Genomic DNA, 17045 nt, shown 5'->3' with positions numbered 1-17045 from the left:
TTATTATAAAATAAATATAAATATAAATGAGTAGATAATGGGATCATCAATGACGGTATTATTGTTGCTTTATGGAAAGGGTATTCTAATTTTGAAAATATTATAATAATGGTAGTAGAATAAGATGTTTTTTGAAAAAAATAATAAGAGGAGGAAGGGTTGTTTTAATATTTTTTAAAAATAAGGGGGTATCCTTTTAAATGTTTCCGTATTTTATTTTCGAAAGAGAGCATTTACAGTAAAAGGATAATATAAAAAATATTTTTAACGATAATAAACCTCGAAAGGTATTTTATAGAAACTGATAAATATTAAAGCTTCATTAATTTAATACGGTTGCTGTGTCGGCAGAAAAGCTAAGCGTGGATTGATCCAGTAGATATCCAAATCAATTTGCTTCCATTTTCTCCAAAAGTTTAGATTATTTTTATGACAATTTAGTTTACAGATCAAAATTATATGACACATTTAAATAAAAAAAATTAATTTCACCTGTCCCAAATTTGACCATATTTTTGATCTATCACGCTCAAAACTAAGACACGATTCTGGATCAATTTCAATTATAAAAAAATGTGTTTAAGTTAAACTAATCTCGTTGTTAACTTCTCTCACATTGGACCTGCAAATTAAAATCCCAGTTAAAATTCACACAAATAAGTGAAGTAATTGAACTTCTAGAGAGCTTAATTACATCCATTAATAACAACCACCCTAATACCCTTTTCTTCTGCAATAAAGGTGGAATCTGTCATCCTAGCGATCCTACACAGTCGGAGGAGATAAATCGAGAAACTGCAGTTGATCACGACGAAGGGGTATTGCTCGACTTCGTCAAGATTCGAACCCTTGTCATCTTCTGTAATTCTGCTCTATCGTAACCAACTCAACTATGTCTCCGGAGCTCAATCACCCTAATACCTAATACTTTATATAGTTTCATTGATCATAAATTATCCAAAAAAAAAATGATAAATCCCAGTCAGTCTCATGGACTCAATCCGTGGGGGTGGCCGGTCCAGTCCCACGGAAGTTTCCCACCGACCACCAGGGTAAATCGGGAAGCGCATACGGCAGCCAATCCAGATGCCCAACATCCTTTGATTGCATTCCCCATTTGGAAGAAAATTCTTGCAAATACGTTGTAGTTGGGGATCGAACCGGATTAACAACCCGGATATCCTATAAAAAACCATTGCCCCTGGACAATCATAAATTATCCAGAACTATGATATTAGAGTAAGAGATGGGACGGACTACCTAAATAATAAAAGTACAAATCTCATGCAAGACCGAATTTTAAAAGCTGAATTATGAACTGAATAATTGGATTAAAAAAATAATCATAAAAGACTCTTAAACCACAAAAACTTAGGCTCCTTTTGATAGAATAAAAGAGAGAATAAAGAGATTTTTCTTATTCTATTATTGGATCCAAAAAGTATATTTGTAGAAATTATTTAAATAATAAATGAAAAAATTAAATAAAAATTATATTTATATACATTATTTAAATAATAAATAAAAGATTAAATATGATATATAAATTTATAATAATTATAATCTCAGCAATAAATACGATAAATTTAGAGATATTATCTTTGATATTAATTCAGGTCGACGATGATTTCAAATATATATGATATATCTGGATTGATTAAAATTAATTTAAAATTATTATTTATTATTATTTTCTTCATCGTTGTTATTTTCTTCGACAAATTGGTCGAGAGCTCTCCTGTGTCTGACCTTCGTCAAGTCAAACAAGGCACTAGATCTTTGATAGGATCCCCTTGAACCATACAAATATTTTAAGGGTGTCAATTTGAATGAGTTTGAGTCGGATTGAAATAAAAATATTATTAAAAAAATCTTAAATCGAATCTAATCCAAATTCAAAATCAACCCAAAACTTTAAATCTGAACTCGTATAACCTACCTAATCAGCCTAATTTAAAAAATATATATATCTTTTCCTATTTAATTTAAAATAAAACATTAATTTAACTCGTTAAAAATCTCATAAATTATAAGTTGGAATCAATCCGGAGTAACTCAAATCAATTGAATCCATTTGAATTCAAGTCAATCCAAAATCTCCAATCCAAATCCGATTCGAATCAATCTTAACATGATTATTTTAAAATTAAATCGGATCGGATTGACGAATCAGATCAATTTTTGACACCCTTACAAATTTATCACCTCGCACTCTCGTTGACCCACTCAGAACTACAAGACAATGTCGTCGCCCTCGCATCCTGTGTCACGTTTGACATCTGTGGAACGACTTTCAGAAAAACAAAATACATGCGCAATTATTAACGACATATATGCGCAACGAGCAGATCATATATATCGGCTCAACGTCATGTTACGTGAAACAGGTATTGTTAATTAACTGGAGGTTGTAATTAATTGATAAGCTCAACGACCTCTCCTGCATGCGTCAATCTCCCACCGGCCGTGCCTAAAATTATACACAATCATGTTGATTTGTCAAACTTTTCTTGTTTATTATATTTAATCATGTCATATATCACGATCTTCTTCTTCCTCATCATCGCGGTGTTGGTTTTTATACTTGCTTTGTCTCCTAATAAAGATTCCCTTCCACCATTAGTGGCCACTTAGAGCATGCAGCGGAGGTCAACTCAGGCCATGGAGCTAATCTCTTCTTCTTCTTCGTCCGCTTCCGAGAGTAACGAAGCCGGCTCCGGCTCCCTGTCGCTGGTGCAGTACCTTCCGCTGCTCCGGGCGAGGTCTTCGAGGTCGCCGACTTCGTCGTTGGGTCTGGTGAAGGCTGCCGTCGACGTGATCCGATCGCTGTTCCCCAGCATGCAGGCCTTGTTCCTGCCCTCGTGCCGGTGGACCCTGTCGCCGATCGTGCCGGCGCGAGGGCTGGGATACGGGGTCGTCTCTCCCGGCCTCCGCGGACGGAGGGCAGTGGTCGCCGGCACTTTCTTCGGACGCCGGAAAGGCCGCGTCAGCTTCGCCGTGCAGGTCGACTCCCGGTCCGAGCCGGCGCTGCTGCTCGAACTGGCCGTGACGACGTGCGACCTGGTCAAGGAGATGGCGTCCGGGACGGTTAGGATCCTCCTGGAATGCGAACGGGCCACGCCGCTGGATGTCGCCGGAGATTACAAGAAGCAAAGCTACCGTGTACCCAAGAAGCAGAGGCCTCTATGGGACGAACCGCTGTGGACCATGTACTGCAACGGGCACCGGTGCGGCTACGCCGTGGCTCGCCAGAGCAACGGCTTTGACCTCCACGTGCTGAGCACGGTGCGGGTGGTGTCGGTGGGAGCGGGAGTTCTGCCGTCGTCGCCGGCGGCGACTGCTCTGCTACCCGAACCCGACGCGTCGGCGCCGGAGAAGCCCGCCGGCGGCAAGGCCAGCTACGGGAAGGAGGGGGAATTGGGGGAGGTGATGTACATGAGAGCCAAGTTTGAGAGAGTTATGGGGAGCAAGGATTCGGAGGCCTTCTACTTGATCAATCCGGACTCGGCGAGGCACGACATCAGCGGTGGCCCTGACCTCTGCATCTTCCTCCTCAGGATGTAGCTAGCAGTCGTCGATCTCAGCTTAGTTACTATTTTACTGAAATTAAGTTGAATTGTATTATGATTGTTAGAGTTTGTCGAATGAATATGTGAATAGTTAAAACAATTTTCTTCTTTTACTTTTGCATCGGCAATGCTCGTGAAAATGTTTTCCTTCTTCTAAACTTGAATTGGTCGTCTGAAAAACAACAGAGAAATTAAGCTATGAAAAGGTTGAAGACGAAGCTTTAAGAAGTCTACAGAACTGTTCCTTTCCTTTTTTGTATAGTGTTTACAAATCGCCTTAATTTCCTTACAGTTCGAGTTGCTGCAGCCACGAGTCTTCCATATTCCACGAGCTCTCGTCCCAAATGCTTTGGTCCAGGTCCCACGATTCCAGTGGCCTCCACAGGTCCTCGGAGGCCAGCAGCGGGGAGAGTAATTCCGGCGACGCTTCGACCACGCTCGACTTCACCGGGGAGAGCCCCAAGCCGCCCTCCGCCGGCCTTCGGTCGTCGCAGGGACTCGTCGGAACTGGTCCGCCGTCGCAAGCGGCGGCCAGTGCAGTCGAGTTGCCGCCGGCCGAAGCGGCTCGATGAATTCTCTGGAAGAGGTGCGGCATCCACACGTGCCGCACGATTTCCTCGAACTGCTTGCTGTTGGCGTCGCAGTTGAGTAGCTTCGCGTGCTTCTGCACCCTCGTCCTCCAGTAGTTCTTGATCTCGTTGTCGGTCCTCCCCGGCAAGTACTGAGCAATCTTCGACCACCTGAAAGCGCTCACTTTTCCATTTCAGTCTAAATGGGAAATCGATCGCTTGACAATCGATATATCGATCACTTACCGGTTCCCCCAACGAGAATGGAGGTCGAGGATGAGGAGTTGCTCTTCCGGAGTGATGTTGCCTCGCCGGACGTCGGGTCGGAGATAGTTGAGCCACCGGAGCCGACAGCTCTTCCCTGTTCTTAGCAGTCCTGTTCTTAGAAGAAGTCGATCAACTGCCAATTCTTAACACGAACTTAACAAGAGGTTACGTTCATCTGAAGAATCAATACCTGCAACTCGAGCGAGGGAGTTCCATCGCCCTTCTCCATGGGAAGCGACATTGTCGATGAGAAGAAGGTCCTCCTCCAGAGTCCAAGGCCCCCTTCTAACGTTCATCACCTCACTCACCATCGACGACTCCCTCCCCCACCGGAGATATAAACGATTAGATATCTGAATCGGCTTCGTTTGCAAAAGGGTTGAGGCCTTGAGGGTTTATATAGAGGGAAATGACATGGATTTAGCTTCGACTACAGAAGTCAAACAGCGTACAAGGCATTTGAAAACTTTGACGATCCTGTGCCTTCATCTGTCTTACTCGGTTTGACTTTCAAGTCGGCATTGTCCTTCAAACATGGATCATTAACCTCTGAAGGAGTAAAGGCATTCGTCTGGTCAATGCAGTTTGGCACAAGATGACGTACGTTGTTCTTTTTCCTCTGTAAATAACAAAACAACAAATGGCTACGCTAGACCCATGGCCTCCAACCTCAAAGCATCGAGCCATGCACACTGCTGCTGTTCTTCACTGAAAACGTGGAAGCGTCTAGTTGCACTCGCACCACTCGGCCCGGTTGCATGATCAACTCCATTAATCGCACTTCACGATCGATTGGACGTGATAGTGCAATTAAGCTCCAAGTGGCTGGCTGGTTCATTCAGAACAGCAGTGTGATTGTGAACTCGAACAGTGCAAGTTTGACCTTGTGAGTGGGTCTCCCTCTCCCTGGACCAGTAAGGACGTTCCATCTGTATAAGTGGCTCCTGAACTTATTTGAGATTGCTCTTCAGTCTTCTTCGTGTTTCCCTTTTCTAGCAAAGAGAAATTAAAACATAAAAAGGGTAAATTCACTGTTCAGCTCTAGAGGACTTTCAAAGTTGACAAACTAACGTCGACGTCCACCTTACTTCCTAATTGTTCCTACTGACGCTCGATCGTTAGCGATTAAGAGAGGTCAACGCCTACGGACTTAGTCAATTCTCGAAGGTCAACGGAGAGCTTCTGGTGCCCAGTTAGTGCAGCTTACTGTCGTTGGTGCTGGGTGTATGAAGAGGCTACTTTAAGAAACCTGTTTTCTTATGTTTCGAAAGGTCAACGAACAGTGTAAAGTTGAGAAAGTGAATGCCGAACTACATCACCACGTTGACTTTCCTCAATAGCACAATCTACAATCTGTTTGAAAAGAATCCTCACACACACAGGTCGCCATTTTCTTGTTGAATTAACCAAAAGCAAATTTCATAGTAGTGGGCTTTTTGGGCCTTTTGGCGGGCCAAAAATAGATTGTTTATGTCTTGATAATTTAATGACGAATAATGAATAGATTAATCGTTTGATCGCTGTAACCACTCCATTTATCCGATCTTTCCTCCAGCGCAGAGGTCGGCGACCGGCGCTGTCGCAGTGTTCACCGTTCGATTTCAATCGAGCGGCTAATCCTACTCCAAGTGTCCGCGTCCGGGCCCGTGCCGACGCTCCCTGGTCGGTGGCTCGATCATGACGTGGCCGCACGGTCCGCGGACAGGAAGACCGAAGAGTATGGAAGGCGGTGGTGCTTTCCTTATCCGACGATCCCGAATCTCGACGCGCGATCTCCGGCTCGTAAATCGTCGTGATTCCTGCGGAATAAGGGATTTCCATCCAAAACGGCTCCTGCCTTTCCGTGAATGCCCCTATCGGCGCTTATATATACTGGCCCAAGCCTCCGTCTGTCGCCTCATCGGAAAACGCCAATAAGATTCCGAAAGCTCTGTTTTTGATCCGCACACATGGCGCCGCAGATAGTTTCCACGGTGGTCTCCGGGAAGGGAAAGAAGGATAAGCCGGTGGCGAGGGCGTTCGTGACGTTCCTGGCAGGCGACGGCGACTACGTGAAGGGAGTGGTGGGGCTGGCGAAGGGGCTGAGGAAGGTGGGGTCCGCTTACCCTCTTGTGGTGGCGATGCTTCCCGATGTGCCCGAGAGCCACCGCCGTCTCCTCGCCGCCCAGGGCTGCGTCCTCCGTGAGATCGAGCCGGTGTACCCGCCGGAGAACCAGACGCAGTTCGCCATGGCCTACTACGTCATCAACTACTCCAAGCTTCGCATTTGGGAGGTATTATTCCAATCAATTGGTTATACTCGATCAAAACATAGGATTAATTTTGTGTTTTATTGAAGTTCGTGGAGTACGAGAAGATGATGTACCTCGACGCCGATATCCAAGTGTACGACAACGTCGACCACCTGTTCGATCTGCCGAACGGTAGCTTCTATGCCGTCATGGACTGCTTCTGCGAGAAGACGTGGAGCCACACTCCGCAGTACCGGATTGGGTACTGCCAACAGTGTCCGGACAGAGTAGCGTGGCCGGCCGCCGAGCTCGGCCCGCCACCTTCGCTCTACTTCAACGCCGGCATGTTCGTGCACGAGCCCAGCCTTGCCACCGCCGAGTCCCTCATTGCCACCGTCAAGATCACCGCTCCCACCCCCTTCGCCGAGCAGGTACAATAAACTAATTCAATGGATGTCGCCGAGTAGTTTTTTTCCTTAAAAATTTGTTTTTCTCCTTTTATATCGTGCAGGATTTCTTGAACATGTTCTTCAAGGACGTCTACAGGCCCATTCCTTTGATCTACAACCTGGTCATGGCGATGCTGTGGAGGCACCCGGAGAACGTCGAGCTCGAGAAGGTGAAGGTGGTGCACTACTGCGCCGCGGTACGTGTTCTGCATTCGTCTTATCAGGCTTGGTCAATTTGTATGATGGAAGATCAACTGTTATTGTTGGAATTGCTTCAGGGGTCGAAGCCATGGAGGTACACGGGGAAGGAGGCGAACATGGACAGGGAGGACATAAAGATGTTGGTATCCAAATGGTGGGAGGTGTACAACGACGAGAGCCTCGACTACAAAGGTCCAGCCATCGCCGCCGCGCCGGAGGAGGCTATGGAGGCGGAGGAGGCGAAGCAGCCGCTGATGGCGGCGGCGCTCTCGAAGGCCGGAGAGGTCAAGGTCATCAAGGCGCCGTCGGCGGCGTGAGGAGAGCAGAATTAGCACAATGGTCCTGCTGTTGATTAATAAATAATTAAATAAAATTAAACATAAATATATAAATATGTCTAACATATTATATTTTTAAAAAATAATTGGACAATTTTCTTTTGCTAGTGGATATAGTTAAAGGAAGTATGTGAATTTTTAATATTGGGCGTGTATTTTATTTTGATTGTAAGCTAAAGGGTTTGGAATATAAATTAAAATATATATTTGGAAATAAATTTCTGACATTAGATTATAATTCAGCGATATATTTCTTAGCCATATAAAACAATCTTAAAATTTTCCAAGATTGGAAGGAACGCCATTAATGAACAAGGAATATAAATTCCAAAACAAGCATAAAATCTTAAGACGGTCTCGCAGTTGTGACGTCAGCATGCCAAGTGGAGCCCACGACTTGGGCAGGCGACGCCCTCGCACCTACGCTACGCATACGTGTCGCCGTTCCACACTCCAACGTGGCGCGCCTGGATCATGCCGCCACGCGTCGCGGTTGCATGGATGGAATGACGCCGACGCCGCGGGGCAGGTAATTTTGCAACTAAACGACACGATTAAGTTGGACTTTGACAAATGGGGATGGATTAATTAAGCGGCAGCGGTGATTAACTTGCGGATTAAGGCGATTCCTGCTTTCTACGTGTCTAATTAATCGAGTAATTAATTAGTCGGCCAACCGGGCATGCATGGCTCATATGTTAATCACTCTTAATTCTTCCAATCACATCGAAATCGATCGTACTTATGCAAACGCACATGAATGAAATGATCAACAGAAAACAAGCCCCAATTCCTACTATTACATCGAAGTAAATGCTGTTACTTTCACTCTATACACGCTGTTTTGATCTTCGCTATCGATCAGTAGCACCCGCTCGACTCGATGTCCATGGTGGACCGCGGCACGCCGCGCAGCAGGCACGCCACCGGCGGTATCGTCAGCGTGCGCGACACCCCGTACACGTTCCAGCAGAAGGGCTCGGCGATGATCTCCCCCTGCGCCGGCAGCAGCTCCACCTCCGCCAGCGTGATGTTTGTGCAGGGCACCGCGTCGCTGCACCCGAAGTGCACCGCCGGGCTCCGGCTGTCGTACGACCCCTTGATCCCCTGGTACGCGACGTCGGAGACGAAGACGGCCGAGGTCTGGTTCCGGCAGGCGGCGCCGCCGCTGAGGCAGTAGTACTGGTTGATGATGATGGGGTTCCTCACCGCCTCCATGAGAACGTCGACGAAGCTGACGGAGGAGACGGATCCCGACCCGCCTTGCCACGTCTTGATCCGGAGCCCGTTGTCGGAGTGCTTGATGACGCAGTCTTTCACCGTTATATTCCTCACGCATGCTCTGCTGCTCTGCCTTCCCAGGCTTCCGATGCTTATGCCATGGCTCGGCCCGCACGTTATGTTCCTGATGTGTATGTTGCTGCTTCCTGCTCCGATGGACACGCAGTCATCGCCTGTGAATGTGTATTTCACATGAGTCCATTCAATCAACAGACCAATTCCAGAAAGCTTCAGCACTGATTAATTACCGCTGGAGATCACGGAATTGCGTAGGTTCACGTCGACGCTGTTCTCTACGTGGATGCCGTCGGTGTTGGGGCTCAGCGCCGGCGATCGGATGGATACGGAATCGACGGTGACGTTCCGGCAGTTGTCGAACCGGAAATGGAACTGGGGGCTGTTCCTGACTCTGATCCCATGCACTGTAATATTCGAGCTCATGAAGAATCTAAAAGCCTGAAATCGAAAAAGAGCAGTTACTGTGTCAGTTTCTTGATTCTCAACATTTAGTTGGTTGATCGTTTCAGTGAGTGTAGAGCTCACGACAGGACTATCGCAAGGTCCGGGCATCGTGGTGTGGTTTTTCCCCTGAGAAATCGAGTTAATCGAGATGGTTAGTGAAGCAAGTAAATAGAGTTGCAATCGATTTGTAACGTAATTGTATTACTCTGTGTGGTTTACAGGGGAGGTTCCACCATTTCTGTCCTTTTCCATCGATCAGTCCACCGCCTTGCAGTGCCAAGCCATTTGCTCTGTAGAACACCAGCCACTGCCGCCGGCTGTAATCCCCAGGCCACTCTTCTGGTCCATCAGGGGCCATGATCGTTCCATCAACCTTAACACGGCACAATTGAGCAACCGTCGTTATCCACAATGCACAAGGGGATCATGCATGCTTCTGCTTGTACCTGAAGAACGAGGCCGTTTCGACAAGGCCCTGCGAAAATGGTCGACCTGATCTTGAAGGAGTAGCCGCGGGGAGCGACGATGACTCCCGGCCCTTCTTCTTCGCAGGCGGAGTCCCACGCGCTCTTGAAAGCTTCAGTGTCGTCAGAAACCCCGTCACCTACAGCTCCAAACGACATGACGCTGAGAACACCGAGTTTACTCAGAGGCTCCGGCGCCGGAGCAGGAGGTAGAGCAATGGACGGCTTCGCCGGAGGCTTCTTCTTGTGGTGATGAGCTCTTGAATCCACACAAGTGCAGAAGAAAATATAGAAAATGGAAAGAAGCAAAATGAGCTTCTTACTTAGCTCCATTGGCTTTACTTTGAAACCGCTAGTGAACAGTGTTGGTAGAGCACTCCATTGGAGGACTGAACACCAACTCTTATAGAGCACTGTTTCCACCATTGATGCCTGATGAAACCTGCACCTTTTTTTTTCTTCAAAACCAAAATTCGTGGACAAGAACTTTAAGTGAGTAAATAACAACTACAATATCCAGAAGTGATGGGTGGGCTCTAAAACAAAGCATTTGCTCTCTTTAGGTACTTTTGTTTGGTTGCAGCTTTACGTATGCGACCTTCCCCTCATCTCTAGCAGCAGAAGGAATCTGTGATAAAGCAAACCGCAACAATGGTGGTCTCCTGCATGCTTCACTCAATGGCTTTAACTTAAGCATACTATAAACTCCCTAACCTTCAATTCTAATTCTTTGCCAATCGTAATGCACTTTTAAGGCTTGGAAGAAGAAGCTTTGAAGCGGCCATGCTCTGGCAAAGCGGCTTTAGATGGTCTTGCAGTTTCAGCACTAATCCTTAAAGTTTAGCCTTTTAGATTTATATACGCAATTGGCTGCATATTCTAGACGCAGGTTAATTATTGAGAGATGATTGTTCTCCAATGATTATATATACAAACATCGAGAAAATAACACACATGGAGGATTTAAGGACCACCCTCTTTTGATCGAGGCTTTATGTGATCATTGCATGGCGTTGTGCCTTCTTTGCTCCTTGTACATGGTAAAAAGGCTAAAAGGCATTCATTTGGAGCCACGCCTGTAGTGACTACTTGCACGCGGCCCTAATGGTATTTGCTATGCATCCACAAAAGCTTTCACTGTAAATGCTCTGTTTCTTCTCTGCCTCCAAGCTTCCTCTATGTAATTCTCTGCTTGAATAGATCCTCTTGTCCGTGTCATCAGGATTTGGGCTGCTAGTTCTTCGATCTATCAAAAAATTCAACAAAGTAATAGAAAGGAAAAGAAACCCACGTCAAAAGTTCGATTCAGGATAAGTTGATCTCCCTGTCCAAAAGCAAGGTAGGAATATTATATGCAAAAGGTGGGGTGGCTTTAAAATTGAATCCAGTACTTCTGGTCGAGTCGACTCGAGTCCGACACAATTGATTCTCGAGTTAGTCGGTTGAGTCGATGCCGAGAACATACTGGTGAATAACAGAGTAAAAGGTGGGTTTAGGGGATAACTCGTGCACCAACCCACGCAGATCTATCTAAGTTGGTCCATTCCACTATGTATCTTCCTTTTTATTATTGCAAGACTCTTGAATTATGTTTGTGTCCTGTATGGAATCACTTTCGGCCAAATTTTATTGTCTCTGTTTTGATGTATTGTAGAGCTTTCTAGTAATGGTTTTCTCAGTTAGCACACTAACGTTTAGTTTTTTGCTCAATAAATAACAATCAAGATGTGTAAACATTCACATAATGAAAAGGCAAAATATGTGAAGTTACATTCACATAATGCACACAACTATGTACTTATGAAAGAGTCGTAAATGGCAAAATATAGATGTACCTTTGTTGAAGAACAACCTGATGCATTTAGATCATCAGATGAACCCCGTGATGGTCAAAAAATAAATGATGCCTTCAGGCATTCTGATTAGAGTTTGCAAAAAGTCTTTTTGCACCACCACTTCGCCAAACACCTCGGACTGGTATGGTTTCAGAAGAACCATCAGCCTCTCTGTTCTCTTGTGGTTCAGGAATAGCATCCCTGCGAGAAGGATCAAAAAGTGCAGCTGCTGAACCATCGCCCAGGCGTACCCTATTAAACTTTGATGTCTTCTTGCGTTGTTTACTGCTCCCACCATCAGCCAAATTCTGCTTTGTCATGTCTGTAACAGATTGCGGTTCCCTGTCGACACTAGTTTTGATGGAATTCGCATCAATTGCACCAGAGTTGGAAGCTTGGTAGCCATCCTTATGAAGTACTGCCACCTCTTCTTCTTGAGGCTTCTGATTCAATTGTAGCTTCTTTACTGTGTCCAAAAAGTTATCAGACAATGTATTATTAGACTTACTTTTAGCTCGGGCAGAAGTTTTTCCCTTGCCTTTTCTACCACCATTAGTGCCAGCATTTTCTTGCAGAGTTTTGTTCCCTAAACTCAGATTATAAGCATCAATTAGTTCCTTCTGCTTCCGTGGATCAGGACAGAGACGAGCAAGTTCAAGAACAAGATGTGACAGGCCAAATTGCTCAACATAAGAAAGATACTCCAATGTATTGATCAGACCTTGACGATACTCTAATGATATGCTTTTGAATGCACTATATTTATCCTCATCCATACCTAAACTAGCTTGAATCTGTTCTACCATGGATTTGTTAGCTGCATAAACATCACTTGTGGAAGTATGAGATTGGTTGCTTGAAGTTGATGATTCCTCTCTCTTCCCTGATCCTAGGTTGGGAACTGATGCCGAATGCTCCGTCCTATTAGCAACAGCTGAATTAACAGAAGAACTAGCAGAGGAAGGTGATATAAATCCAATTTCTCTTGAAGGGTTTGCTCGTGGTTGAGAACTTGTGAGAGTTGATGCTGTGATGCCATGATTTGGAGTGGCCCTCAATTGAGAAGCAGATGGGAACATCTCATGATACTCTAGTGGCCTTGTTGGAGCAGAGTTAATCACAACAGAGCCTCTGTTCCGTTGGAGACGGGCAGCAAGGGTATTTGTGGCCAAACCTTCTGATCCATGAGTAGGCTTAGCCGTATTAGTCACACCAGGTAGAGGAGGAAATGATTCTTCCCTAAGTTTGCCAGGATTTCTGGAACTTAGACTAAGAGCCTGAGCATATCTAGAAGATGGCTCTGGTAGTTCTCTATCAGAAAGAGGAGGGAAGGAGGATTCTTCTAGTATCAGATTTGTCCTAGTGTTTTGGTTCAAAGGTGCTTCTGGACCTTCATGGACAGTTAAGATTTCTGATGAACCAGTACCAGCATCAACACGCCTCATCCTCCTATTGTCACCATCTGAATGAGCACCAAAAGAAGAATCCTGAAATCTACCATCAGCATCTGCTGATGTTTCAAGGCTAGTTTGTATTTCCATAGCCAGCTGATCACCAGAAGAATCTTGGCGGAATCCACGACCTCTTCCTCGGCGCTGCTCTTGTTCATTCCTCCGATACCTGAAGCTAGTTGGTATCTGAGTGAAGAATGTGAATCAGAAGAATACTTCAACAGAATAAACAAAAAAGAGTAGTGATGAAGAAAACTGTTTCAGGAGGGAGGAAATCAAGTATAGTTTAATACCCTAAGTGCAGCATTTCGCATTGAACGTGACATGTGCCCCCCATGCTCAAGAGCATTATGCCTCTGCATGGAGATGCATAAAGGTCAGATAATTATCCTTGAACTGTCTGCCAAAATGTGATATTGTTTAAGGAATTGAAAGAGAAAAAAGACAGGACTGTGCAAAATGTCACCTTCATCTCTGCTTCAGTTTGAAAAACAATGAACTTCTTTTCTAAACATGCCTCATTCTCGCAGAGGAAATGCTCCTGGCGGAAATGCATCTGTTGTACAACAATAATCTTATAGTTAGATGATAGAGATTTAAGAGCTCTGAACTAGGAAAATGCTACTCTCATAGTCATCAGATGTTATTTGCTCATCTTTTGATAGTGCATATGGAATTCTACACACAATGCAAAAAGGTTTGACTACATAAAAATAAGCCAGGTATGCACTCTTCAACAAGTCTTTCTGTAAACAGCCGCAGCAGATTTCTCTAGGATCACATAAAAGTAGAGATTTACTACATTACCTCCAAGTCATTATAATCTCTGAAATAATCATATTGTCCTGGATGTTGTCTGCATTTGTCATGACAAGTGAAAAAATGTCACAAAAAATTTGGACATAAAGAAGTCATCTGGCATGAGCTAAAACATACCGTTGACATATATGGCAGGTATAGTGCTCTGTTGACATGTGCATATAAAGTTCATTATCTCCGTAGAATCGATTTCTGCAAAACTCACACCTGGGGTGCCCCATAAAACCACCACGTTCACTCTCATTGCCATCCACCTCAGAGTCCCCAGTGCTCTTGTGTTGATTTAGTTGTGATCTTGTGTATAGCTTTTGTTCACAAATAAATACCTGCTTGAAATTACTAAAAACTTTCAGCAAAGCATTGATATTATAGAGATTCTTGACAATATATAAAAAAAATCAAATCAATTTGTCTGATGAGAAGCTAAAACGAGCTATGCCCTAATTTATTATTGTCTCCCCCAGTAAAGTCATCATCATATCACTAAGGTGAGATCCTAACACAAATTTTTGCAGTAATTAGCTTTGCGAACAACTATGCACCATTACGACAAGAATTGTTTAGCCTTGACTTGTGACTTCATCAGAATAATTAGAGGTTGATAATGTCACAATAGGTTTCTACAGAAAAGAGCATGGAAAATACAAAGGCATAAGATATTTTAAGCAATCAGGCTATAGTAGCTTCCGCAAACTTGGAAATTCAACCATCAAACCAAAGATGATGTACTTTTTTACCTATTCGACTAGCTAGAATGTCTCTGTTCTGACTGAACCAGCATGTATAAGTGGTTCTCAATTAATTAGTCAAGCAGGTTGGTCTATTCCATCTTTTTGAGCTGGGTGTATCAGTACTGTGAGCATGACTTGGGTGTTTCAGGAAAGAAGAGAATTAAAAAGAAAAAAAGGGAAATGCAACATCTGAAACAATAAATACATAAGATAAACAACAAGAAATATACCATGCAGAAAAAACCCAGTGAAAGCAAGCAAAAGGAAAAGAAGTGTTTTAACAGAAGCACTAAGAAAACAAGTCCATTACTTGGAATCAGATTCAATGCAGGCATGTAAACCACAAACATGCAAACAAGATATTTAATCTTCTCATGCTGGTTAGGACATTCAGACACAGTACTCAGGCATGAAAATAGAACAACTTTTTACGTTTAATCACCTTTCTTCCTTCCAAGCATAGATTGCACATGAATAAGTTGTGCTGATGCCTCAGATGACCATGTAATTGTTCTATGCTCCTAAATCTTGTCCTCCTCTTTGTGCTCTCACCACCTTGACTCTCAGAATTCTTGTCACAGATGCTACAGGAAAGACGACACATTGCTTTTATCATCTTGTAATGGTCAGCATCGTCAAAGTAAGCTTGCGTGTCTTCATGGTACCAATATTGTCCAGTTTTCCCTTCTGTTGCTCCAGTTAAGAAAACTGAAAAATCAGCTACCACCCTAGTATAATCTCCAAGAGCCTGTTAATAACAACATTAGCTGATTGAAAAGTAACAATCGAGAAAGAGCCAAATAATTTAAACATACATGTAAGCAATGTATAAAATCACATCCAGTTCCTTGTAGGTAGATAAGAAAGAATCGGAAGACCACAATTTCATATTAATCAATGACGATTCTGACGGTGAACCAACGAAAAAAAGATTGGAATATGAATAAAATAAAGCAAATCTTACCACTGTATAACAATTACAAAAAACCCTACTTTCGTTGGTAAAACAGAGGAAGGAACATTGGAGATGCCAAATTTAATGCAAAAGTTCTCTCTCGAAAAACAATTGCTAATTAGACATGGAAAAAAACCAATATCACCGAGAAGGCAGAACGAGCGAGAGATGAAAAAGATTGTGAGGCAATTCCCCGGGTGGGGTACCTTGGTGACAAAGATAACTGGGCACTCAGTCTTGCAGATACAACAACGGCGGTCGCCGAGCACGAACCGGAGGCGCACGACACAAGTGGAGCAGACCTCCCGGTGGCCACATGGCCCGTAGGCAACCCACTCGAGGGGATCGGCACAAACCGCACAGCTATCGTCCATCGGGACCAGCCAGAGACCGGGAAACACGCGGACAGAGAGAGCTAGAGATCGGCGTCGAGATCGACAGCGAGGGTGGAGGAGCAGCTCAAGCACGAGGAGTTTTGGGGAAGGCGAGCGGTCGACTCTGGCTGCCGTTTAGGTATCTATTTATTAAATAGAAAATATAAAAAGGGGCGTAATAAAATTTGCTACAATTGATTCGAACCGGTACTTTGTCTTCACAAGCCCAGCGTACCGATTCGAACCGGTATAAGCTGATTTTATAGGGCTGGATTGATCATTTTTAGAATTAATAAGAATTAGATATTAAATTATAAAAAAATAATTAATAATTTTTATAATATTTTTCGATGAAAAATGTGTTAAGGGTTATTTTATTTTATTTTAAAACGGCATATTTAATGAAAACAATAATATGGAGGCACTTTTTAAATTTTTATCCTTAAATTCATGAAAAATGAAAATTTTAATATAAATTTTTTTTTGTGTTTTGCAGCAATTGATGATAGGTAATAGACTGTGAGATTAACAGTCTGTCTAATTATTTAATTTTAAATCAGATGCCTTCTTAATATATTTTGAAATATTTGTTTGTTGTATTTATTTTTATTATATTTTATAATGCTCAAGTTTTTATTAAATATCATTTTGAATATATTTATCATATATTTATATATCTTAAAATAATATGATAATATTTAATAATAATATTATTAAAATTCTTAAATATATATTTACATTTGTAGATTTTTTTTTTAAAAAAAACTTATGGTGAAGGCGAGTGCGTCAATCTCGGGGGCGGCAGTCTCGTGCTGCCATTGGCTTAGTAGGCGCGGGCCCCGCAACAGGTGGGATGCCCGTTCCATTCCCAAGTCAAGCCGACGACCACCCACCAACGGCCAGAGATGCGGAATCCACCACCTAGAGAGAAACGTGGCATCGCCTTTACCGTACATCTTGAAAGCGCGTCGGAGATGGAGAGCAATTATGGTAATGGAACGAGTCGGTCGTGCCACGTGCTTAAATATAGCTGGCTACTGGCATTTTTG

The 17045-nt window shown here is 43.7% G+C and overlaps 5 protein-coding genes across 7 annotated transcripts; 2 read left to right on the top strand and 3 right to left on the bottom strand.

Moving 5' to 3' along the window:
- Nucleotides 1-2661: 2661 nt before the first annotated feature.
- LOC141833986 (protein MIZU-KUSSEI 1-like) lies at nt 2662-3564 on the top strand. Its single transcript, XM_074721459.1, has one exon. It carries the CDS (start codon nt 2662-2664, stop codon nt 3562-3564), a length of 903 nt encoding a protein of 300 aa, XP_074577560.1.
- A 291-nt stretch (nt 3565-3855) lies between these two features.
- On the bottom strand, nt 3856-4716 carry LOC141833676 (transcription factor MYB2-like). Its single transcript, XM_074721164.1, has 3 exons — nt 4596-4716; nt 4385-4514; nt 3856-4309 (listed from the first exon to the last, which is right to left on the bottom strand). The coding sequence occupies exons 1-3, from the start codon at nt 4714-4716 to the stop codon at nt 3856-3858; spliced, it is 705 nt and encodes a 234-aa protein (XP_074577265.1).
- Nucleotides 4717-6319: 1603 nt separating this feature from the next.
- On the top strand, nt 6320-7798 carry LOC141833675 (galactinol synthase 1-like). The gene is made up of 4 exons (XM_074721163.1): nt 6320-6678; nt 6744-7067; nt 7148-7282; nt 7364-7798. Exons 1-4 carry the CDS (start codon nt 6355-6357, stop codon nt 7601-7603), a joined length of 1023 nt encoding a protein of 340 aa, XP_074577264.1. The 5' UTR covers nt 6320-6354; the 3' UTR covers nt 7604-7798.
- Nucleotides 7799-8337: 539 nt separating this feature from the next.
- Nucleotides 8338-10256, bottom strand: LOC141833674 (polygalacturonase At1g48100-like). Of its 2 annotated transcripts, XM_074721162.1 has the most exons (5): nt 9814-10256; nt 9573-9740; nt 9449-9493; nt 9154-9361; nt 8338-9078 (listed from the first exon to the last, which is right to left on the bottom strand). In XM_074721162.1, the coding sequence occupies exons 1-5, from the start codon at nt 10162-10164 to the stop codon at nt 8486-8488; spliced, it is 1365 nt and encodes a 454-aa protein (XP_074577263.1). In that variant the 5' UTR covers nt 10165-10256; the 3' UTR covers nt 8338-8485. The 2 variants fall into 2 exon arrangements, with proteins under 2 accessions (XP_074577263.1, XP_074577262.1); XM_074721161.1 differs by having other exon boundaries at nt 9154-9493.
- A 74-nt stretch (nt 10257-10330) lies between these two features.
- Nucleotides 10331-16100, bottom strand: LOC141833673 (uncharacterized). 2 transcript variants are annotated; one of them, XR_012602234.1, is made up of 8 exons: nt 15829-16100; nt 15110-15415; nt 14054-14262; nt 13925-13973; nt 13584-13673; nt 13411-13473; nt 11667-13303; nt 10331-11077 (listed from the first exon to the last, which is right to left on the bottom strand). XR_012602234.1 is itself a non-coding variant. In XM_074721160.1 (7 exons), exons 1-7 carry the CDS (start codon nt 15994-15996, stop codon nt 11741-11743), a joined length of 2448 nt encoding a protein of 815 aa, XP_074577261.1. In that variant the 5' UTR covers nt 15997-16100; the 3' UTR covers nt 11511-11740. The 2 variants fall into 2 exon arrangements, 1 of the variants encoding a protein (XP_074577261.1); XM_074721160.1 differs by lacking the exon at nt 10331-11077 and having other exon boundaries at nt 11511-13303.
- Nucleotides 16101-17045: the final 945 nt, after the last annotated feature.

The sequence above is a fragment of the Curcuma longa genome, chromosome 8 (genome assembly GCF_044706935.1).
Source record: "Curcuma longa cultivar G26 ecotype Majalengka, Jawa Barat chromosome 8, ITB_CL_G26_1.1, whole genome shotgun sequence".
Classification (NCBI taxonomy): Eukaryota; Viridiplantae; Streptophyta; class Magnoliopsida; order Zingiberales; family Zingiberaceae; genus Curcuma; species Curcuma longa.
Note: the sequence above shows the minus strand (reverse complement) of the source record. Positions and strands in the feature narration are given on the sequence as shown.